This window comes from Folsomia candida, unplaced genomic scaffold (assembly GCF_002217175.1).
Source record: "Folsomia candida strain VU population unplaced genomic scaffold, ASM221717v1 Fcan01_Sc007, whole genome shotgun sequence".
Taxonomy (NCBI): domain Eukaryota; kingdom Metazoa; phylum Arthropoda; class Collembola; order Entomobryomorpha; family Isotomidae; genus Folsomia; species Folsomia candida.
The window spans coordinates 419970-442920 of NW_019091199.1; the positions used below are offsets into that span (position 1 = coordinate 419970).

Genomic DNA, 22951 nt, shown 5'->3' on the forward strand with positions numbered 1-22951 from the left:
ATTTCAGGGATGATTTGGACAATTTAAAAAATAATAATTCCTTGTTAAATTAATAGTTTTAGCTAAATTTGGACTGTAAATTATAATTATCACTTGTTTGGTCATCTAACAAGTCTATCAAACTTGCTTCTTACTAGTTAGATTTTTATGTTTATTAAGGGGTGTGAAATCCTTAATCGCTTAATTTTTATAAAGGGTCACAACTCAGAACTAAGGTCAAGTTAGTTGGGTGACCATTTAGGTGAAAGGATTACGACGCCAGGTACAAGGTCGTAACACTTTTAACGACAAACAGGTCAGATGGAGCCTCAAATCGATATCGATATTGAATCGATCGATTTTTCAGGGTCTATATATACGTAGGTGTTTTATTATTAATTTTCAAAAGGTATGTTCCGCACTGTTTCTGACCAAAATTGTGATGAAATAACAAACTTCAAATACATTTAGGAGGCTGTGATTTTTTTCAACTCTGTGGGTTAACATAAACACTAGCAATAAATCGGCAAACTTTACCTCGACGGAAAAAATGCTAGATTTGCAAATTAAATATCGTAGTGTGATTTAATTTTTAATGCTGGATGGGCAATACGTGTCGCAGATTTATGGTTGAATGCTTAAAATGTACAATGAAAACTGCCCAACACAAAACACAAATTCAATTGGGTCAATAATTTTTAATGATGGCGAAACGAGGTCTCGAGCAAAAAGTCGCAAGGACGCTCAAAATCCGCTTCTTCCACAGAAAGGCTCCGGAAACTAGAGGAACCAATAATGAGAGATCCGCGATTGAAACTGTCCTATATAGCAGATGAGATGGGTGTTCCAAAACCAGCAATTTGTTCCATGTTAACTGAAGACTTAGGTATGAAAATGGTTTCCGTCCGTTGGGTACCAAAATTGCTTTCGGCATCTCACAAACAGGATCGAGTCGACTTTTGCAATGCAAATTTTAACCTATTAAATGAAAACTGGAACCTGCTCAATATTTTATTAGCTGCATATGGTACTTGGGTTTACTATTATGACCCGGTGACCAAATAATAATTCCCTCATTGGAAGGGGTTGTCACCGCCCGTGAATTGAAAAGTGCAAAAATCTGACAAAAAAATTGATGATGACCATTTTCAAGGATACCAAAGGTCCCCTCCTTATAAAATTTATTGCTGGTAATACTGCAATAAATGGGGCCGTGTATGCAGGAACCCCGAAGGAGCTGCGTCCTCCGGTTGAAAAGAAACGTGGGGTCAAAATAAAGAGTTGGCCTTTTTTTAGACGACAACGCGCCACCTAATACCTGGCTTTTTGCGAGGGTTAGTGCAGACGAAAATCGCTTTACCTGCACAAACCACGCCCCGTGCAGTCCAGACTTGTCCCTTAGTGATTATTATTCGTTTCGAAACTTAAAGAAAAACATCAGGGGAAAACGGTTTTCGGATGATAATGAAATCAAGTCGTAAATTTTGGCATATTTTCGAGGTAAATTTTAATGAGTTATTGCTAGTGTTAATGTTAACCTACAGAACTGAAAAAAATCACAGCATCCTAAAAGTATTTGAAGTTTGTTATTTCATCAAAAGTTTGGTCAGAAACAGTGCGGAACATACCTTTTGAAAATTAATAATAAAACACCCACGTATACTAAAAAAGGTCTATACTAAAAAAGCCTGCGATGACACTATGATCGTGTCGACGAGGTAAAAGGTCGAAAAGCCGATTTTTTATTTATTTTAACGGTCTAGACATTATTTATGGAAGGTGACGTAATTAAGACGAAAAATTAATGTACGTACGTACGTACGTGGTGACGTACTTAAGACACGGATATCTCATTTGGTTTCAAAATTGTCTACATATCTATACTTCGTTTGCAACGGTTTACTTAAATTAAAATAAGGTATATAAGTATAATTTAAAATGCTAAACTAGTAATAATTTAATTGCTGTTGAAGGTCATATGTGTTAGCTCTAAAAAGTTTGTACTATTTTTTACAATTTGTTGTGATAAGCCTCTGGGAATAATGATAATTGGTTTGTAATATTTTCCGTCCTGATGACGATCACAATTGAGATCGAAAGCTTGACACGGTTTAGAAAACAATAAAGTTTTTCTCATTTATATATACATCCACAATGTCCGTAAATAATAATTCTCCCAATTTGTTGTGAGTTTTCCATGCTTATTGACGGCTATCAGAATAATTGAGTAGCTGCAATCGCGATCGAAAATTTACTTAAAACTAACTTTTGATTTTATTGTAAAATAATATTGACTACTCAAATAGCTCACTAAACCTTACCCAACTCGATAGATTTCACATTTATGCAGTTCTACTTGTGTTGCAGTTGTAATCGTTTGACTGCATGAAAATAATCCGCTAAAATAACGCCTGATTTCTACTTTGTCTCCTAATCTCACAATCCTCAAAAATGAGTGGGAACTGCATCACACATGTTTTAATGGTTTTAACACGCAGTTGGTGTATTATAAAAACAAAATGTTATCCACATTATTTATTATAACTATTCAGTTAAAAAAGATTTGTAGGTTAGTAAGGGGATGACTAACAGTACGTGATTAATCTGAACTACAACAAAAATCGCCCACTTTTCAGTTTCACAGTGTGTTTTAATGTCCATTTGAAAGGTAAGTGGGTTTATGGTTCATTTAATTTAAATGGTTTATAGTAATTAATTTGGTATAGAGCAATAATAATATTGGTGAATGGAGACTCTTATTGTGTATCGACAGAGGTGGATTTTGTCCAGTCATTAATTTGTAGTTGCAAAATTACTAACAACTAACTGATCTAGTTTACGTAATTTTGTAATTTATCCGTAGAACTGATGAAAAAATGTTACTCACAATGTGAATTTCACATAATATGTGAAGTCATAAATCAAACCACTGGAGATCAAATGCGAGTTGAAGCCATATTGATTGGATATACAATAATCCAAACCCATTTACCACATGTTCGCCTTTGCTAATCTTAATCGACACGTAAGAGATAGGGCTGGATTAATTTAAGGAGGATAATAATAATAATATGTGACTTGCGACTGGTATCAACAAAGTTTAGTTCTTGCGTTATCGAGTACAACCAAAACAGTTACAACTCGTAACGCACGTACGCGTTGGTTCTTCCATACTTGTTCGCTTAAAAAGTCTTTACAACAAATTCCTTTACATTAAACAAGAGCTTATACATATTTTTGCTTATACTGTTTAACAGGATTAATACTCCTTTTTCTGTTTTCTGTGTAGGAGTATCAAATACAAAGTGGATGATGATGATCATCGAAAATTTTCTTCATAAATAAACAAGATTATTGGTGCAAATGACTAAGAGATGATTGTGTTTTGGGAGAAGTTTGACTCACCAACTGGAAGTTATTACCAACAATACAATTAATTATTTAAACTATCACAATGTCTGGAGAAGTATTTGGAAGAGCGAACGACGAAAGAACTCCTCTGTTACGGCCGCGACAAGAAGACCGAGGAAACGATGATGCCAGTAATCCATTCAACTATAATGCGACTGTAATCAATTTTATTACGTCATTTTCCACATATATAAGTAATCAGACGTGCTAAAAGGTAATAAATATTTTATACTATTGACTATAGAGCAGTGCAGAAATGGCAATCAACAGTACAGACGAAGATGACCGGGTGTTATCTCAGAGTATGGACGAGGACAATATTTTGGGCCTTCTGAGGAGACGACGAAGTTATGAAAGTCAAGAAGGAGGTGTCGTATCTTCATCATCACTCCCAGGCGATCTACCTCATAGACCAACTAACGAACCTAAAACGGTTCGAACTGGAAATCTCAATTTACTTTCCTCAAAATTTGAAGTAAATGAAAGTTTTCGTAATTGAAGCGCAGAGAAGTTAAATTGTATAACGACGGACCTGTGTTCTTTAACTTTAGAGTTTGGATTACGATATATGCGAAAACTCTTTGCTGATTGACGAAGAACGAACTAAAGGATATCAATTTATTGCAAAAAAGGACCTCTTAAGATGGGTGATAATGATCTTTATTGGTATCTTCACTGCATTAATTGCCTGCTGTATTGACATTGCAATTGAAGAAGGTAAATCAGACGAGTACACAACTGTTTAGTAAATTGTTCTCTAATGTAAACTTTTAATTTGAAGGATCTGGAGTTAAATTTAATTTTTTAAAGAAGCAAGTGGACCAATGCGTCGAAGACGGTTGTTTAAGCATACCATTTTTGTACTGGATTTTGTGCAACCTCGTTCCAGTGTTGATCGGTTCTCTACTCGTTGTCTACGTTGAGGTATTTTACAACGAATTTTATGTGGATGAGGTTTTTTTAATATTTGGTTTATTTAATAGCCTGTTGCGGCGGGAAGTGGAATACCGCAAGTTAAGTGCTATTTAAATGGCGTGAAGGTCCCTCGCATTGTTCGAGTAAAGACATTGATCGTGAAAGCCATTGGCGTTACATGTTCCGTTTTAGGAGGCCTTGCCGTTGGAAAGGTATGTTATCTAAAATTTAAATTTTTAAATAGGTATGTTCATGCGGAATTGTCTTATCTTGGCATGGATTCAACATTTCCTCATAGGAAGGACCAATGATTCATTCAGGTGCTGTAGTTGCTGCCGGTTTATCTCAAGGAAAATCTACTACGTTGAGGAAAGATTTCAAGTTGTTTACATATTTCCGAGAAGATCATGAAAAACGCGATTTTGTTTCCGGAGGTGCTGCAGCTGGGGTGAGTGCAAAGTCACGCAAAGTGTAGTATTCTCAGAATTCGGGTATCAAGTACAGTGTACTTAGTGCACATCGATCATTGAGTGTTTTTTCTGCATTTAGGTTGCTGCCGCATTTGGTGCTCCAGTGGGAGGAGTTCTCTTCAGTTTGGAAGAAGGTGCGTCATTCTGGAATCAGAGTTTGACTTGGCGAATATTTTTTTGTTCGCTTATCTCAACTTTTACACTTAATGTCGTTCTCAGCACGTATCATGGGCGGCCAGGTAAATCAAGTTGAATATTACAGCTTACATAAATGCAATACGTTTGGGGTAATCAAAATTGACAAGGTAAAATATTTAATTATGTTTGACCGACCCTCTCTGTAGGCGAATTGACTTATTCTGGTCTGTTGAACTTTGGAAAGTTTGATAACACGAGCTACGACTTTATAGAAATTCCTCTTTTTATTCTAATGGGAATTCTTGGTGGTCTACTGGGTGCACTTTTCAATCATCTCAACTTTAAATTGACAGTTTTTCGTATTAGGTATTTTCTCATGTTGTTTATGTATATTATACCGTCACGCATTCTTATACCCATGACATATGGACATTTTTTGTTTGACTGCAGGAACATCACGAAAAGATACGTTAAAGTGCTGGAAGCCGTATTAGTGTCAGCAGTTACTGCTACTGTTGGAATGGGGATGATTTTATATACTAACGACTGCAAACCGTTGGGCGATGACCCAACGAAATATCCTGTACAAATGTATTGTGGGGTACTAAATTCACTTTATGTGCACCAACATGGATTCTCGCTCAAATATAATTTTCTGTAGGACGGACAATATTCTGCGATCGGTGCTATATGGTTCCAAACTCCTGAAGGTAGCTTTTCTATCATGAAAAAGTATATATACCTGTATCTAAGATATTTCTTTGCAGCAAGTGTAAGAAGCCTTTTCCACGATCCACCAGGTTGAAAATAAATAAAATATATTCATTGATGGGCCTAAATAACTATGTAAATATTACTGTGTGCAGGATCTCACAAGCTCACCTCAATTCTAATGTTCTTTGCATTCTACTTCTTTCTGTCATGTTGGACCTATGGGCTAAGCGTGTCTAGGTGAGTTGGTATACTATCAATTATTATTTTAAAATTTAAATAATATTCTTTACAGTGGATTATTTATTCCATCCTTGCTTACTGGAGCTGCATGGGGTCGGGTGGTTGGAATGGGTAGGTTACCTCATGTTTTCAAATTTCATGAAATATAGGTTTCATGTTACTCAACAGGAATGGAATACATGTTTCCCGACAAGTCTTGGGTAAACCCTGGCAAATATGCCCTAATTGGAGCAGCAGCTCAATTAGGAGGCGTCGTTAGAATGACGGTGAGGTTAAATTTTAAACTTACAATTTGCCAAAGTCACTTTTTTGGTGATTTGCAATTTTTTTCAACTATACAATATCGAATATGGATAATTTCAATTCGATTTATTCCTATTTAGATCAGTTTAACTGTGATATTAATTGAAGCAACTGGAAACTTGACTCTTGGTTTGCCGTTAATGATAACATTATTGATGGCGAAATGGGTTGGAGACTATTTTAATGAGGTGCTTAAATTAATATTTTAAAATTAAACTCTTTAGTCGATATATTTATTTTACTTCATGTATATCTACATCTACATATGTAGGGCATTTATGATACTCATATTCGACTAATGGGAGTCCCCATCCTTGAGGTAAATTCGCACATTCGCCCTTTTTATATACTTAAAGTATGGTAATATTTTCCTCTTCCTTTAATGCAGTGGGAGCCTCCCCCACTATCGCGCAATATTCATGCAACTGAGGTCATGTCCACCCCTGTAATTTCTTTCTCTTCAGTCGAAAATGTTGGAAGAATCATTGACATACTGACAAATGAAAGATATAATGGATTTCCGGTTGTAGACACGCCAATGTACAATGATGGGGTGTGTGAAATTTACGTATTACCGTTATTAAGACAAGTATTAGATGAATGATGAATTGTTTGATGTTTTTACAGCGGACTTTTGGGAAGATACGAGGCCTAATATTGCGTAGTCAACTGATCGTTATGTTGCAACATAAACTTTACAATGAGACCGCAGAATCTTGGAGTCATAAAGGATACACACTCAAACTGTTTCGGGATGCATATCCCCGTTATCCTACAATTCAGGTTTGGAAATAATTTCTACATCCTTAGTCCATTTTTATTAAATATTTTAATTCTAAAATCGACGTATTAATGAATGCTGTGCTAATGTTTAGCAAGTTCACGTGTCGGATGAAGAGCGACATTTCACTGTCGACCTCCGACCTATCATGAACCCATCACCTTATAGCGTGATGCATTCTTCGACACTTCCCAGAATATTCAAGCTCTTCCGAGGTCTTGGCCTTCGACATGTGATCGTAGTAAACGACAATAATGAAGTAGTGGGAATTGTGACGAGAAAAGACTTAGCCCGATACCGTATGGAAAAACACATGGGGAACATGCGTCTAAGTGAATTAACTATTCTAGATTAACCATCGTAATTGATTTGACTAGTTCTTTTTAATTTATTACTGGAGAATTTTTACCTCAAACTTGGTCCAAGAGGAACAACAGTCTTTCACTATAATAACTGTTACTGTTACTACAAAAGGCGTTAGGACATGGTTTTGACGAATTCGCGGATGAATATCTCTGGCGGGGAGTTGAATTTTGAACTGATTTTTTGTAGGCTGTAAGATCATACTCTCAGAAAGATATGTTTAAAATTTTAGGGCGATAGCTTCAAAAATGCCCCCTCCAGTGCCCCCAGAGTTGGAAGGAGCCAAAAAAACACTTTCCAAACTGAATGACTCATAGGGCATGATAACCCAAGAGGTCAGAGGTGGATGATTGTTAATATTACAACCCTAGATAATCATTGCATGAAATAATAAAAGAATCCACAATGAATTACATAACGTTGTGCCTCCATCTTCGCTGATACTTTTCCATGAAAAGTGATAAATCGGACCGTGCACCGGGAAATTGACCTGCTGACCTTGAAAACGGACAGACTGGGTCAAATGAAGATTGAGGGTAAAGCTGGATGTGTCCTCAGTAATATTAAAACAAACAGTCAAGATTTTGTATAAACAGTTTTAGAGAAGGACCCGAGTTAATCAGCTGTCGCGGAATCCTAAAAAACTCGTGAACTTATTTGGAAAATTAATGGTAAATTTTTTTCGAAAATAAATTTTAATAATCTTTTTGTGTCCCCTACTGCAGAACTATTTTATCTACAAGGTACAAGTGCCAAAATAATAAAATTATTGCGTTTTGGTTAGTTAAATTCTTTCTGAAGTTCGACATCGAAAACGACGGGAACTTTTCCAAAAATTTTATAAGGTCTGATGAAAACTCAGTCCGTGGGGCATAACCACTTATCAAAATTTTGTCAAAAGTACTTACAGTGCAATATACTATATGTACCTTGGATAAAACCCACGTTAGGGATTTTTAGCATCAAAGTCGTAAAATGTGGGGGCCTTAAAAGTGGAAGAGTTGCGTTAAAGAGCGCATTCCATTAGGACAAGTATGAAATTAGACTGCAAAACGGACTTAAAAGATAAGCATAAGGAAAAAGTGGTTTTATATAGTGAAAAGCATGCTAAGTCCATTGATAATAGTCGCAAAGACGATTTTTGCATCAGGACCTCAGAAAAAAATATATTGCCCAACGCCATTTTATAAGAACACTGGTTTGGAAAACTAAAAAAGGACACCTCTCCAAATTTGACCTTGCCTCATTTCGCAGAGTACACAAAATCGGAAGCCAGATATGCTTACCTATAGTTTGAGACATGGGCTTTCAAATAAAAAAAGTTAAAAATCTCTACGACTAAAAACCACCCCGCAATTAAGGTATGAATTCGTCAAAACCATGTCCTAACGCCTTTTGTACTACATGGAATAACTAGACATGTAATTATAATTTATAATAAAATAAAAAATACATGATAAAATAATAATAAACGTACTTAAGAATGTTGCACCTCGTGTACGCACAGACAAACGTAGTTATTTTTTAATTGTTAACAAACAACCTCCATCCTAACCACGCCCACAGAGAGAAAAAGAGGAAAACGGGGATGGCGACGGAACCCAGAAGAAAGTAGTACGTTTCCTTTGGGAGTTTTATCACGTGATCCCACGACCCATCGTCAAGGCCGAATATTAGCAAATCCAAATTCATCCTTTCTTCTATCCTAAAAGTCAAAACGAAAATTAGTTGGGTGAGTAAAAAATTGTCAATTGAGAATTCACAGTGCCGGACGAGATGACATAAATTCTAAAGCAATCGATTCTCCTTTCATCTTTCCGACTCACCTCAAAAATCCAGATTTAGAATTTTATTATAATTTGACCAGTTGTAGTGCATTTTTTTTAAATATTAAGACTGCTTGGTTCGCATAACGAGTCCAATTTAATTTCAAATTTTAATTTTTATAAAAATAGATTATTTGCTAGACACATAGTCAACTTTGAAGGAGAAATTGCCGCTGTTGTTTTGCAATGATATGAGATTTGTTTTGTATGAAAATCTTGAAGTATGAATTTGCATGAAACGAATCAAAGATTCATATTTACAACTTTGAAGAAGGATTCTGAAGACATGAGATTTATTGTAAATGTGACACTATGACATGATAGATGATGTACAAGTAGATCTCACAACAATAGGATTTTGAATAGTAACAAAGAGGAGTAATAATTGTATTTCAATAACATGCCATTCGTACATAGTAATGTGTAAAATAATTCATTTCACAAGCTCGTTATATTTAGTTCGTCTTAATAATAATGACCAGACTTTGTAGTTTTTCACTTCGAATGAATGTTCTAACTTCCTCCTGAGGAAAAATCCACGACTCTGTCCAAGGTGATACATTTGCAGGTACAACCGGACACAGGACATTCCGCTTGCGTCCTAATATTTATGACAAGTTTAGTAAGCCGAACTGAAGCTATTTAATACGGTGTATTGTACTTGCGTACTGAACTTACTCAAACCAATGTTGTAGATGGAGCGTGTGACCACCATGTCTAAAAGAAGTACAAGTTTTGTTTAATTTTTGACGCAATCACGAACCTTGAGAGAAAAAATCATTTACCGGCAAGATTGGCACCACGTATACCAACAGGCAACCGCTTCAGATGATGTCATGCTCGAAGGTAAAAGGGGCTGAAGTTCCTTTGAAGTTCCTAAAATTGTACCTAAAACCAAAAAATGCACATCATGTAATTGCACAATTGCAGGATACCGAATATGTAGTAATTACCCATGTGCATGAGACAAATGGAGCATCTAGGCAGTGGTTTACGACAGCTAGGACAACAGGATAACTTAACAAAAAATATGTTAATGAGTCTAAATTGTGTTAACTTAATTAACCTTTTCCTTCGTAAGAGAATTCTCAAAAATATCCCGTTGCTGCGGAATAGCAACACCTCACAACCATAGCTTGTGGCGTAGCAATTTTTGAATTACCAAACGTTATCACGGAGCTAATGTAAATTTCAGTGATACGTTCCATGGATATATTTCCAAAATTATTAAACTTTCTGTGGAGGCATTTCGTTTCTAAAATGACGTAATCATGGAGACATTTTAGCCCGACCCAGGACTTATGTACCCGTGTTGTCCATCCGTCCGTCTTGAGTCTTGATCTTCGTGAAACTTATTCTATCAACTTGATATTTCGGAAAATTAAAAATGACAAAGTAATAGTACAAAATTTAAAGTCGATAGGATAGATTTACGAGAGTTATTGATAACCAGACAGGCAGAGACACACCGGACAAAGCAGGTACACAACCCCTGACTCGGGCTAAAAACCGAATTTTTTTCAAGATGTGTAAATCCATGGAAAAAATATTTTTTCAATGAGAGGAAATATCCTTTACTACGCAGTAAAGTCAATGACCAGAGGAAAGGATATTTCCTTCTTTCCGTATCTATGCCGAATTTTGAGACAACGGATAAATCCGTTGCTCCTTCGCAACGCCTTGGAAATTAGGATGGAAATATCCTCTGTTCCGCCACAACGCCAAGTTTATGACGACGGATATTTCCATTGTTCCGCAGCAACGTTCGAAATCCGGGGACGGATATATCCATCGTTACGAAGGAAAGGGTTAAATTATAAGAATTGTTTCAAATGTCATACCTTCAATTTTGCATTGGAAGCTGAGAACCGATTAAATAGCTGGGCACTGCGAGCCAAATTAGTCATTCCAGTACTCGAAATTGATTTACCACAAAAGTTGCACGAAACTGATACTTCTGGTTGAGGAACTAAGGCTGGATTATTAGTGTTTTTAACAATATCAAATTCTGCCTGTAAAAATAAAGTTAATTCAACTAAAAATAAATGTTAAAGAAACTATACATTTAATGAAACTGTAAATGAAACTGTAAATGAAAGAAACTGTACATTTAGTACAGTCTATGATTATGGTAGTTTAAACAATGAATAACTTGATTACTCACTCGTTGTTCCCACAATTTCCAAGAATCTAAGAGCTCCCTAAGCAAAGTAATTAAGTATTAGCATTTAAGCGACGAATTAATAACAGTAAATGCATGTAAATACCTGTAGCGTTCAGTCCACAGTTTGAGTAAAGAACTGTTTGAAATTTCTAAAGCCATCGTTCTTACCACAAGTAGTGCAACTAAAATATATAAAATTTCGATCCAATAAAGGAATTTTAAAATCAAACAATTATATATATTTATATATACCTGTTTGTATATCAGCGGTATAGTCGACATATTTTTGCAGAAGCGGAATTGCTTGTGTCGTCATTCCTATTGTTGTATGAATGAATAACTTTGTTGTAAGTTTGTAATTAAATTGCTTATAATAAAAATTACCTGTTAGAAGAACAGCATCAAGGATCCTAAAATAGCACAGTACTTAGGATTAGCGAATGTATGGTGAAATGTAGTAAATTATTAGTACTAGATTATAAAATATCTTACTCTTCCGGCAGATTGCCAGTTTTTATAAGATCATGGGTCAGCTCGTTCACAAAACTTATCAATTTGCCATCAGGTAAAAAAGAACAAGCAAAGCCCATTCTATCGGCCAAAGAAATCTCTTTCTCCTTCTACACAAAGAAAAAATCCTCCGAATATTTAACGTCTTGTTAAGCAAATTGTCAAAAATCTGTCGAATTTGCTTACCAAAATTGTTTCGTAGTTGCTATCAGACTCTGTTAAGAAAGCAAATATGGCACGAATGTAGGGATCGTCTAGTTGATTGCAATTTGATTGAGCTAATTCTCGCCACAAAGAAGATTCGTCGTCGTTAAAACCAGCGATTGCCATTGCTACAATGGAATGATTCGACTCGTTCAATATTTTTATAGCCTGTCTCATTTTCAGATGAAACAACGCAATAGCTGCTCTCCTAGTTGGTGACCCTTGTAAATCCTGAAGAACTCCTTGATTCCAACCACAAAGTTGTTGTATAAAACTTCTTTCCTCGCTCCTATAAGATCGTCTTTTTGGAATATTAGTTTAATAATAATAGTATCGTATAAATTTGTTCAATTATACTCAGCACCACACCTCACCTATAAGTCTTATTGTTGTGAAGGTCGAAAGAGGTATTATTCACTACTTCGGACTTTAAAGAGCCGGCTGGAGCACCCACAGCAGAATCAATTCTTAAAACTACTCGAACTCCAGGATATTTCAATGTCCCAACTGACGGAACCAAATATTTTTCCTTTTCTGTGAGAGCTTTACAATAATCCAGCCAAAGCCAAATATTTCTTGTTGTTTCAGAGTCTTGTACCACCATTCCGTTCTCTCGTAATGTTGTCTTTAAAAACCAAAATCATTAAAAAAATCATTCATCTTTTACTCTAATTTAACGTACGTACCTTTAGACCATACCCATCTATTGCTCGTTGTCTCATTTTTACAGAAATATCATCCAAGAATGTATACAGTTTATCAGTATTGTCAATGTACAAAATGGTTTTCTTTCCGTTCGACCATCCAAACTTTGAAGTAGATGACCAATTCAAAGTCATCCTTTCAAACACAACAGAATTCCAAAGTACACCTAATAATTTTTTTTAGAATATGGATTCACCATCGAGTACGTAATTTCATGGCATTCAACATTAGAAAAACCTCACCTTTGGGTGTGCATGTCGTAATTAAATTTTCGTCTGAACAGTGCCATGCGAAAGAACATAGAGGTGGGGATGCACAATTTGGATTGCAAACATCTTCAGAATATGCTGGGTATAATCGGCGTTCCAAAACGGCTGGATCGCCCTCCTCAGAAAGCGCAGCATGATGGACATCATGGAGTGTTAGAAATGTTGAATCTTTTTCCAAACAAGCCAGCAAACCAGACCTAAAATTTTAATTAATTATGCGACACTTTACTCTGAACATACATGTATAGACTTATATATGTAGTAACAAATATTAATAGCAATAATTTCATCAACCTACCTCGTTGGACACCATGCAACTTTTGATATTGGTTTGGAATGATTAAGTACAACGAAAGGTTTCTCAAAATTTCTCATATCCCACACGAATGCTTGATTTTCAGCGTAGCTGACAACACGATTATGACAAAGGGTGTCGACACTGATTCCATTCACAGCTTTGGTGGATGTGGTATTACCAAGTTTAGGCTGGGAGTCTGCAAGAAAATTTCAAATCATCATTTAAGTAACATATTCTGTGTTAGCTTATTGAAACACAACTTTTTGGTGAGGCGTCAAATTGACCCAGTCATATTGACCCAACGACAGATTGACCCGGCACCATATTGACCCAGCGACGGATTGACCCAACACCATATTGACCCCAGTCATATTGACCTACGTCATAATGACCCCATGACCTGGACATACTGCATTTTGCATACAAAAGAACTTAATTTTATTTCATATTTCATTTCTGGTTAAATATTCCAATCAAAAATTGAACTGTTCTAATAATTATTGGTCGTCTTTTTCTTATGTGAGGCTTATTTGAAGTATTGATGAAAACCAGAACCCTCCGATAAAATTTCAAAAACAAAATATATTCTGTAATTTCTTTAATACGTTATTATAAACGACAAGAAACTGGGTGCCATCTTCAAAAATCGAGCAAAGAGACAAAAAGGCATCCAAAAAGATAAAAGGGCATTGAAAAAGGCATGAAGCAATAGCAAAAAGGCTGCCTTACTGCTTGACGACACTGTGCTACACAGTGCATCTTCAAAATCTGAACAAAATAAAATTTTTATCAACCGTTTGATGATATTTTCTTAATATTTGCCCCCATTGAATGGGTGTGGTGGGCGCAAATGAGGCAATACCATCAAAACACTTAAGGGCTCTATATTGCATGTGCACTAACTCTTCTTAAATTAAGAATCTTAATACAAATACCCATTATAATAGGTATTATTACCATACTAGAATACCAGTACGGTTGGTTAAATGATTTCGTTACTAATATAGATTAAGGAATTTTACAAAAAGAGGACCAATAATTATTAGAACAATTCAATTTTTGATTGGAATATTTGACGAGAATTGAAATACGAAATAAAATTGTTTTTTTGTATGAAAAATGCTGTATATCCAGGTATAGCATGGGGTCATTACGACTTGGGTCAATATGACTTGGGCCAATATGGTGCTGGGTCAATCTGTCGCTGGGTCAATATGGTATTGGGTCAATATGGTATTGGGTCAATATGGGCGGGTCAATATGGGCGGGTCAATTTGACTGGGTCAATTTGACATGCAATCCAACTTTTTCTACTATACATAATACCTCGCAGATCAAACAGTTTGATATGTTTGCCGTTCATTCCTATTAAAATAGATTTTGGTAAGACCCACGACAGGGAAGAGGCAGTCTCATTAATTCCTAATTCAACTAAGGGGTGGACATCTTCCATCGGATTTGCATTGGAGGAACCATTCGGTTGCTGTTTCGACCCAATTGTCGTCACGTCCCAAACGGCGACCGCATGATCTGACCTAGCTTTCTCAAACCCGGCAGCGAGTAAATTGGGCTGGAGTTTGTTCCACTGCACAGAAAGCACTTGGCGAGGATGTTTGGGGGCTGTTTTCAAAATCATCAATTAATTACATAATACCCTCTCATTATTCAACGAATAAAATCCCTCACCAATTTCTTTGTTGTTTGCAGGGTTGAGAAAGGAAGTCAGGGCAATTTTCCCGTTCACAAGTCCACATGCGATAAGTCCTTCGACATCTCCTGGATATATTTCAACCACTTTCGAATATGGAAAATCCGTAATTTTTGCAAGATATGCTGCAGCTTTAGTGTCAGATAAACGAATCGCTGGAAACATTGAATAATGCACATTAATAATTACATAATAGTCACTCTCCTTATCTTATAGACCATATGTTATAGTATGTCATATAGTCATATTCATTCACTGTTTCAATTTTCAAAGCCACAAATGCTAATGACTTACAACCCTGTCTCAGCGCCTCGTCACCCCCACATTCTTCGATTTGATAGAGAGTGATATCCTGCGACCAAATTACTAAATGATCGCTTCTTTTCGGAGACCATTGCAAATCCATATTTATTGTTTTTTTTACACAATCAGGCAACCGTGTTCATTCTGCTAATAATAACAGATTAAGAGTACATCTTCGTTATCACTTTGGATAACAAAGGATGCTTGGCACTCGTGGATGCTAATAATATATTGTATTATTTATGAAATTTAAAAAATGCTCAAAATCAACAAAAGTTTAGAGAAGCACATTTCCAATGTTTTTATCAGAGATTCCATTGCCGGTTTTCCATTATACAAGGAGTCTCATAATATGAGACCATGGTCCATATGAGACTCGTAACATTATTATGTAAGGTTTACCCTGTGGGTTTACCTTTAAAATGTCATTACACTCATTACCATAATAGCATATTTACTACAATAAGAAATTCAATTTGCACGAAAATTGACTGTATGTGTATTAATAGAATGCATCCAAATTAATCAAATTATTAATAAATCACATGTATTTAGCTTCAACTGATAACCGATGCCTATCTAATTAATAAAATTATGGTCATCTCGTGTACAGTGTATATATATTAATATAGTATAATAATAATTATCTGTACAGTAATAATCAAATCTAATTTAAATTTGCTTAATAACTTCCTTAATTACTGACAAAATTCTCCTCATTCATTCATCTCAAATCAATGGCATTTCATATAAATACACTTGACCAAGGGTTCATTCTAATGATTCCATTCTTATTCTAAAGATACCCAGTTTTCGGCTTGCATAATTGAAACCTTTTTCGTACCATTCTTTCTGTTTGAGGTCATGAAGGCTGTATTTTCTCGAGGCATTTTGGAGGTGGTTGTGGCCCTGACTCTGGTGTTGGGGTCGTCGGATGGGTTCAAGAGAAAGTACGAGGACAGGTTTCTAGACTATGGAATTTACACGATCATGAACAGGGGGCTGGACAAGCAGTTGCTGACCTTCGTCCTCCCTACCAACGCCACCGATGCTAACGGAGGAGGAGTCCCTTCCGCTGTCCCCCCAGAAATGAGGTTTGTCTGCATTCTGCGTAAAATTATTATTATTTTCTAAAGAGGGGCCTGTTAAGAAAGTGTCATTAAATTTTTACTATTGAATTTTTCTTAATTGAGTTTGACTTTGAGTCATCCTCGCTGTCGATACAATGATGATAAGTTATTATATTTGGCTATTTTCGGCAGATTTGCCGGAAGTGCTGATGGGGGGCAGAAGTGGAGGTTGGATGAAGCTGGTGGGCATTTTTATGCTTATTTATATAATTACTTAGTATAATTTTAGTTCAGTCAGAGCCAGGGCCAATGTATAATCTAATAATAATAACTAATAATAATTATATTGTTCAGCACTCTACACTGCATTTGAGCTCCGACCAACGCTCAACGAAAACTATGTACTGGAGTACATTCCAGAAACTAGGATTCTGCGCTGGTTATCTGGATGGGGGAACACCAAGTTGTGGTAACTTAATCTATTCAAGGACAATGATATGCAATATTGATGTGTATTATATTACAATGTAATATCTTCTTTTACTCAACAGGTATCTGCTAGATGCAGGGGACAATTTTAGTTGGATTAAACATAAGCGATATGATGTCTGCTTGCATGCAACCGAGTAAGAAATGAATGAAACTATTTTAAAGTAAATTCAATAGTATGAAAATATGAATAGCAACAATTTTCTGTGTGAATTTCAGCAACAAACCAGTCATTGCTAAAGAATGTGACGGTAGCATCTTTCAACAATGGAAATTCCTGACGGGAAAAGAATCAGCCTAACTTTTACTTACCCATTTAATAAATTATTAGATAAATAAAATCATGTTAATTTCGTTTTTTATACGAATAAATTAATATACGATACAACAAAGCTTTTGGTCTCGATTGAATGATTTTGAAAATACTCCAACATATTCCTATTAGTACCTATAATCTTGTTTTCTCCGATTACATGCTGTAATTGAGTTTTGTAGTATGCCGACATTTCTGAGGATGTCTATTGTTTTACCAATTGATCAAAGTGTATGTCTTGTATCAGTTGTATTTTTGGCTTTATATTTGAAGTCTTGAATTCAGGAGTTGTGCATAACAATAAATATAACCGGGATCAAATACCTGCCTTTAATATGTTGTACTGTACTGCATCACATTAAAGGCTAATTGCCGACAAATGTTGCACCATTTTAATATTTACTAATATTTACTAGTAGCTATTCTAATAAGCAGTTGCGAATGGCTGGTCTTGATTTTTCGAAAACTAACCTACATACTTATATGCTTAATAAATACAATATACTGTTCATCGTAACGAAAAAAATCATAACCCGGCACCACGTCGATTTTATAATTGAATCTGCAATTATAAAATTTTGGGTTATGCATTCATAAATAGATGCATGCAATTTGACAACTTTGAACAAGAGCCAAAAGACCCACAAATTTCGAGTCACAATGAATCTAGAGTAGAGTGTATAATTTATATTTACAATACTGGTGGTAAACAAATTACACTAAAATCATGAGATAAGTTCTACTAGGTCTTAAGCCAGACACAAATCAGAGATGAAATAAGACTTTGCTGATTAGATCAATTTTCTTAACAACTTCCTTCTGCCATAACTCCAGTTGTACTGTCAAAATTCATTCATACTTAATTGCACCCATAAACGTAACTGCTTGCACGTAAACCCACCATAATAAGTAATTCCGATTAGTAATTGCATACCTACAGATAATAAAAATGAGTCAGAGGATTCTTCCGATGTGCGTATAAAAACGGAGCAGCCAGAGTTGATGACCATTAGTCTTTGGGTCATCTTTGGGAACTAAACTTGAGAGTCAATTTCTCCAGAAATATGAAAACAATTATTATCATATTAGCTTTGGCAGTGGTAGCCGTAACCGCATTTAAGCGGAAGTACGAGGACAGATTTATGGATTACGGGGTCTATTTTATTCAAAATCGGGAATACGCAGGGGTACTAACTAATAAATTTTCTAATATTTAAATCAAGTTTCATTGAAGTACTAGAATCAAAATTGACACGTCTTAGGTTCTCACGTTTGTCAATGAGACTGACGCTAACGGTTTTCCGATTTGGAAGGCTCCGATTATATATGAATTTAACTCAAATAGCTCTGCCCAGCGTTGGCGTTTAGACGAGGCGGGTGAGCCCATTAATACAGTTATGTCGTTTTCAAATTAATTAAACGCAATACAAGCTATTAATTATGCTTACAGCATTGTACACTGCATTTGAAATCCGTCCAACCAAGAACGAGAATTACGTTTTGGAGTATGTCCCAGAGACGGGAATTATAAGCTGGGTAAGTGACCCTCACATAAACATTAATTAAATTGGGGACCAATCGTCTTATTTTTCTATAGCTGACCCATTGGGGCAACACCAAATTGTGGTACTTACTCGGTAACAGATTTATACTTATGTAAAAATTACACGGCATGCTTTTCATTTTTAAATTGAGTGAATTTTCTTTCTCGTGTCCTGCTCTAAGATGCTGGGGATGAACATACGATGATCAAGCACAAACGATATGACATATGCTTAGAAGCCACTGGGTAATTTCATCCATGAATAATACATTAAAATGAACTAATTTGGGAACAAGAAAGTGTTGATGACTGATAAAAGTAATACATATGAAAAATGGCTTGAATAACGCAGGAACCACGCCCCCGTTGTTGGTGTAAATTGTGTTGGAAAACCCTCTCAACAATGGATGTTCAAAAATGTAGACGCACCAGCCGCATAACATAATCAACCATCCTGAATATTATGAATCAAATACATTGTTCTAGTTTATTAAAAGTTGTCTAATTTGCAAATGTTTTGAAATAAAAGAATGCTGTTTTTACAATGGTTGTAAATTGTTTAAATATAACTTAACAAGTCAACTAGTGAGATATATAATAAATTAGATTCTAACAAATAACAGTATAAATGTCAAGTGGTACCAAGAGTATAATCGAAAGCAAAAGTTGAAGTTGTACTAAAGTGATGTACCACTTTAACTCTGTAGAGTTAATCCATTTGAAAAACTACATACATTCGTCATCAGGAAAGAATGCATCTGGTTCCATTTTCAAAGCATCCCGGAAAGACTTTTTCTTCATCAACTCGGCCAAACGTCTAAAAAATCAGAATAAAATGTCCACACAAATAAGTATCGTATTCTACTTCACTCATTTTAGTTTATAAAATGATGGACCTTTTCCTTACCGGAGAGAGTACCCGTTTATATTCATCCGGACATTCTTATCTGCTTGGTGTCGATGAGCCAATACAGCCAATTGTCCGATATTATCTTCATTCAAAAAATTCATCAAAGCATTGAAGCAATACGATTTCAAATCGGCGAGTTCATATTTGTCAGCGGCTCGGATCACACCGGTGAGTAATTCAGGATTGTTTAACGGTTTCACATTTCCAGAGTACACATACTCCAATAAAATTTCCAGAATTTTCGCTTCAACATCAGGAATAGCAACAGTAGCAACCATTTGTTCGTATTCGGGTGGATTGTCTCCACCAGCAGTCGCAGAGCGTTTAGTCCGTGAACTGGATGGGCTTGGAAAAGTAGCTTCAAACATCTTTGCAAATACCTCACTGCGAGCTGCAATAACATTAATTTTGTACTAATATATTCTACTGTAAGTCAGACTGGTAGCAAAAACTAATATGCAATTAGTACTCACCTGACAAAATTAGCTTATGAACAGGAAAAACTTTTCCTTCACATTCCAAATGCACGTCGGCTGTACCAGTTGCCGTGCGTAAACGATTCAAGTCATGGGTTACAATTTTAGCAAAATCGTCCTTATCTTGCTTGACGGACTCAAGATCTCGTTGGGTTGCGTCAGCATACATTTCAAACAACACTCTGATTCGGAGTGTGTTGTCAACTAGGAAACTGCCTCTTTGTGCGTACAGGTTTTCCAAATCAATAAAGTCATTCCACCCGAATCGAAAGTGTTCCCCGAAATCGCAGAAACGTCCTAAGTGTCGAATTGAACGAGTACCATATAGCAAGTTAACTAATTCCGATTAAGGTTATTCCTACTTACGATTGTCTTGCAAAAGCTGCATTCCATTCTTATCCACGATTTTGACGGAAAAAGCGGTGTGAAGATTTTGCATGCCCTTCTTGATGATCTTGCTGAGTAAAATGTGCCAGCTGAGACTACCATTAGTCTCAGATAATACGAAATTCCTAAACAACAATTCAGAAAGGACATAAGTACAAACAAGTAGATATAATAGCACAATCTTCATAATAATTGAGAACTACAATACCATTCCGATTTTCGCCCAATCTCCTTTCCAGCAATGAGTTTTTCCGACATGAGAGTCTTGGTTTTCCCAAAATTAGCTGCATTTCTCATCAGTGGAAACGCCTTGTCAAATTTTGTAATGTCCCATTCCCATTCGTACATAATCCGTCCGAGAGGCTTCAGCTACAAAATGATGCAATTAATACACAATTATTAATAGAAAATAAATATAGAAACTCCGAAAGTTAGTTAGAAAGTTAACCTTATAAAAACTAATTAATTTTGACCTGGATACCATTTAAAAACGGAATTAAAAATGGTTTCTATTGCATTTGGGGGCGGATTTACTGGGGGGCAGAATACCATTGAGACCGACTTGTGGGGCGGTGATAAAATCAGTTGGGGACTGAATTAATGCAAACCGATTTTGAATATTCTACTGATGCAGTTATGATTTATTAGAGACCTGGAACTGATTCGACAACAAAAATTATAACATAATACATTTTTAACATGAAATTGCAACTGAACAAATGAACACACGATATTAATTTTGATAAAAAAATCGGATTTGATTTTGATAGTACTACAAAAATAAACTAAACGAATAAATCGTCATCATTCATGTCATCAATTTGATGACACTGATTTTGGGATGCATTTTATATTTTAAACAAGTTATTAGCTATAATTTTGTCCTTCAGTGTTCTGTGACTTGTTCCGATCGGTGGTGACACTATTGCGAATATATTAGCTAAAGAGAACGTTGTGATAATTAAAAAAAAATATGAACTGTATCATATTTACAACATGATACAGGTCAGAGGTCAACGCCGACCAATTTATTAGCGGCGCCAATGTTGGATAATTTTTCGGGGGCGCGGCGTGACCTCTGATGCACTTCCTCCGAGTTCCTCCCCCCACTACAACTACAACTCTAAACTCTAAAAAAATTAGTTCAGGCTTGAAGAAAAACTAACGACAAATAAGGAGGAAAGAATGGAACTGAGAAAATTTTCTCGGTCATTTTATTTTTATTTTTTCCTACACCTTATTGATGTAGCCCGGTCTCAACGGAATTCTGTAACCATACACCTTATTGGTGGAATCCGTCGCCAACGAGAAAAAGTTGGCCTACACCTTATTGGTGTAGTCCGTCGCTAAGGCGAAAAATTTGGCCTACACCTTATTGGTGTAGTCCGTCGCCAAGAGATCGAAATCGCCCTCCACCTTATTGGTGGAATCCGTTTTTAAAAAGTTTAAGAAAATATCCTTCAAACCAAACCGTACATACAACAAAATAATATCTATCAAACACTAGATAATTCCCAAGTCACTAAACAATCAGCAAATCGTGTGTATTCTTCTAACCTGGGTGACCTTGGTCTTGTGGCTCATGACCGTTTCTTTCTTGGGCTTGAGGTTATCCATGAGGGACGATGTGGCAGTTCCCGAAGGAGTTGCAGGTCGTGTGACCACGTCCAAAATGCTGATCTCGTCACCGGCCATACGTTCCTCTAGCCCCTCATTCCTAGAGTTGCAACGGGCGACGTCGAGATGAGATGACGGTTGCTGCGATGGTTGCATTTTCCACAAGAGATACAACTCCGACAAGTAAAGAACGTGGGACGAATAAATTTTGATGCAGATTAATAGGAAAACAGACTTTCGGTCAAAAATAAAACTTTATATTTATCGCTCAAGGTAACACTCGCAAACGCTGTTTAACTCGGAAAAAACTTGCACATGCCGGCTTGATTGTATACTCAATTTGAGTAACTCAAATTTAATTACTTCTGAAAAAAAACTAGGAAATAAAAGAGTAGGAAATAGGAAACCTTGAAAAAAATCTGATCTACTAGTGGTTGAACGTTTATTTGTTGAATGGTGCTCGAGTAGGAGAGCGTGGTTCTCTTGCTCCATTCGTCTCACAATGACCCCTGGCTTCAAAGCGAGTCTCATATTCTCATATTTCCAATATTATATGAGCAAATATTTGTATAGAGGTTTGAGTTCACTCAAAGTAAGATTTTGAAAAGAATTTAATCTTGAATACGTGAGAGGTGTGAAAAGTTTGATAAACTCTGGATTTTATTTCCAACTTCATGATTTTCTATAGATGGAATAATGCACATGCATAATGATGATTTATTCTTTCGAATCTTGAATCAAATTTTGGGTGGAATAGTGTTGTATTTAAACTTGTAAAAGCAGTATGAGGGATGATTGCAACAATGCAACCCATCAAATTATTTATATAATGTGTGAAGAAATGG

At 35.9% G+C, this 22951-nt stretch overlaps 5 protein-coding genes across 9 annotated transcripts; 3 read left to right on the plus strand and 2 right to left on the minus strand.

The window, feature by feature from the left end:
• Positions 1–2499: 2499 nt before the first annotated feature.
• On the plus strand, positions 2500–8822 carry LOC110851693 (H(+)/Cl(-) exchange transporter 7). 3 transcript variants are annotated; one of them, XR_004835264.1, is made up of 21 exons: positions 2500–2647; positions 3269–3547; positions 3635–3865; positions 3942–4107; positions 4172–4314; positions 4374–4517; positions 4604–4753; positions 4855–5014; positions 5120–5279; positions 5364–5514; positions 5575–5623; positions 5681–5713; positions 5780–5864; positions 5920–5978; positions 6036–6133; positions 6251–6358; positions 6442–6489; positions 6559–6723; positions 6798–6953; positions 7046–7427; positions 8732–8822. XR_004835264.1 is itself a non-coding variant. In XM_022099566.2 (20 exons), the coding sequence occupies exons 2-20, from the start codon at positions 3434–3436 to the stop codon at positions 7304–7306; spliced, it is 2481 nt and encodes an 826-aa protein (XP_021955258.1). In that variant the 5' UTR covers positions 2500–2647; positions 3269–3433; the 3' UTR covers positions 7307–8022. The 3 variants fall into 3 exon arrangements, 2 of the variants coding, with proteins under 2 accessions (XP_021955258.1, XP_035709513.1); XM_022099566.2 differs by lacking the exon at positions 8732–8822 and having other exon boundaries at positions 7046–8022; XM_035853620.1 differs by lacking the exons at positions 2500–2647; positions 8732–8822 and adding an exon at positions 2864–3004 and having other exon boundaries at positions 7046–8033.
• Positions 8823–9416: 594 nt separating this feature from the next.
• LOC110851692 (GATOR complex protein MIOS) lies at positions 9417–15742 on the minus strand. Of its 3 annotated transcripts, none has more exons than XM_022099565.2 (18): positions 15293–15651; positions 14977–15153; positions 14617–14910; positions 13291–13486; positions 12966–13189; positions 12705–12889; positions 12393–12643; positions 12001–12307; positions 11797–11924; positions 11689–11714; positions 11557–11622; positions 11408–11486; positions 11305–11341; positions 10982–11152; positions 10094–10157; positions 9926–10028; positions 9819–9857; positions 9417–9741 (listed from the first exon to the last, which is right to left on the minus strand). In XM_022099565.2, the coding sequence occupies exons 1-18, from the start codon at positions 15402–15404 to the stop codon at positions 9654–9656; spliced, it is 2547 nt and encodes an 848-aa protein (XP_021955257.1). In that variant the 5' UTR covers positions 15405–15651; the 3' UTR covers positions 9417–9653. The 3 variants fall into 3 exon arrangements, with proteins under 3 accessions (XP_021955257.1, XP_021955256.1, XP_035709512.1); XM_022099564.2 differs by having other exon boundaries at positions 12001–12319; XM_035853619.1 differs by lacking the exons at positions 9417–9741; positions 9819–9857 and having other exon boundaries at positions 9941–10028; positions 10094–10140; positions 12001–12319; positions 15293–15742.
• Positions 15743–16161: 419 nt separating this feature from the next.
• Positions 16162–17252, plus strand: LOC110852555. Its single transcript, XM_022100654.2, has 5 exons — positions 16162–16395; positions 16564–16613; positions 16726–16840; positions 16923–16997; positions 17080–17252. Exons 1-5 carry the CDS (start codon positions 16166–16168, stop codon positions 17159–17161), a joined length of 552 nt encoding a protein of 183 aa, XP_021956346.1. The 5' UTR covers positions 16162–16165; the 3' UTR covers positions 17162–17252.
• A 913-nt stretch (positions 17253–18165) lies between these two features.
• LOC110852537 lies at positions 18166–19333 on the plus strand. Its single transcript, XM_022100639.2, has 6 exons — positions 18166–18360; positions 18436–18550; positions 18624–18709; positions 18771–18810; positions 18899–18962; positions 19069–19333. The coding sequence occupies exons 1-6, from the start codon at positions 18238–18240 to the stop codon at positions 19154–19156; spliced, it is 516 nt and encodes a 171-aa protein (XP_021956331.1). The 5' UTR covers positions 18166–18237; the 3' UTR covers positions 19157–19333.
• Positions 19178–22569, minus strand: LOC110852536 (speckle-type POZ protein). The gene is made up of 6 exons (XM_022100638.2): positions 22047–22569; positions 20698–20858; positions 20469–20614; positions 20100–20399; positions 19624–20017; positions 19178–19533 (listed from the first exon to the last, which is right to left on the minus strand). The coding sequence occupies exons 1-6, from the start codon at positions 22260–22262 to the stop codon at positions 19443–19445; spliced, it is 1308 nt and encodes a 435-aa protein (XP_021956330.1). The 5' UTR covers positions 22263–22569; the 3' UTR covers positions 19178–19442.
• Between the last annotated feature and the right edge of the window lie 382 nt (positions 22570–22951).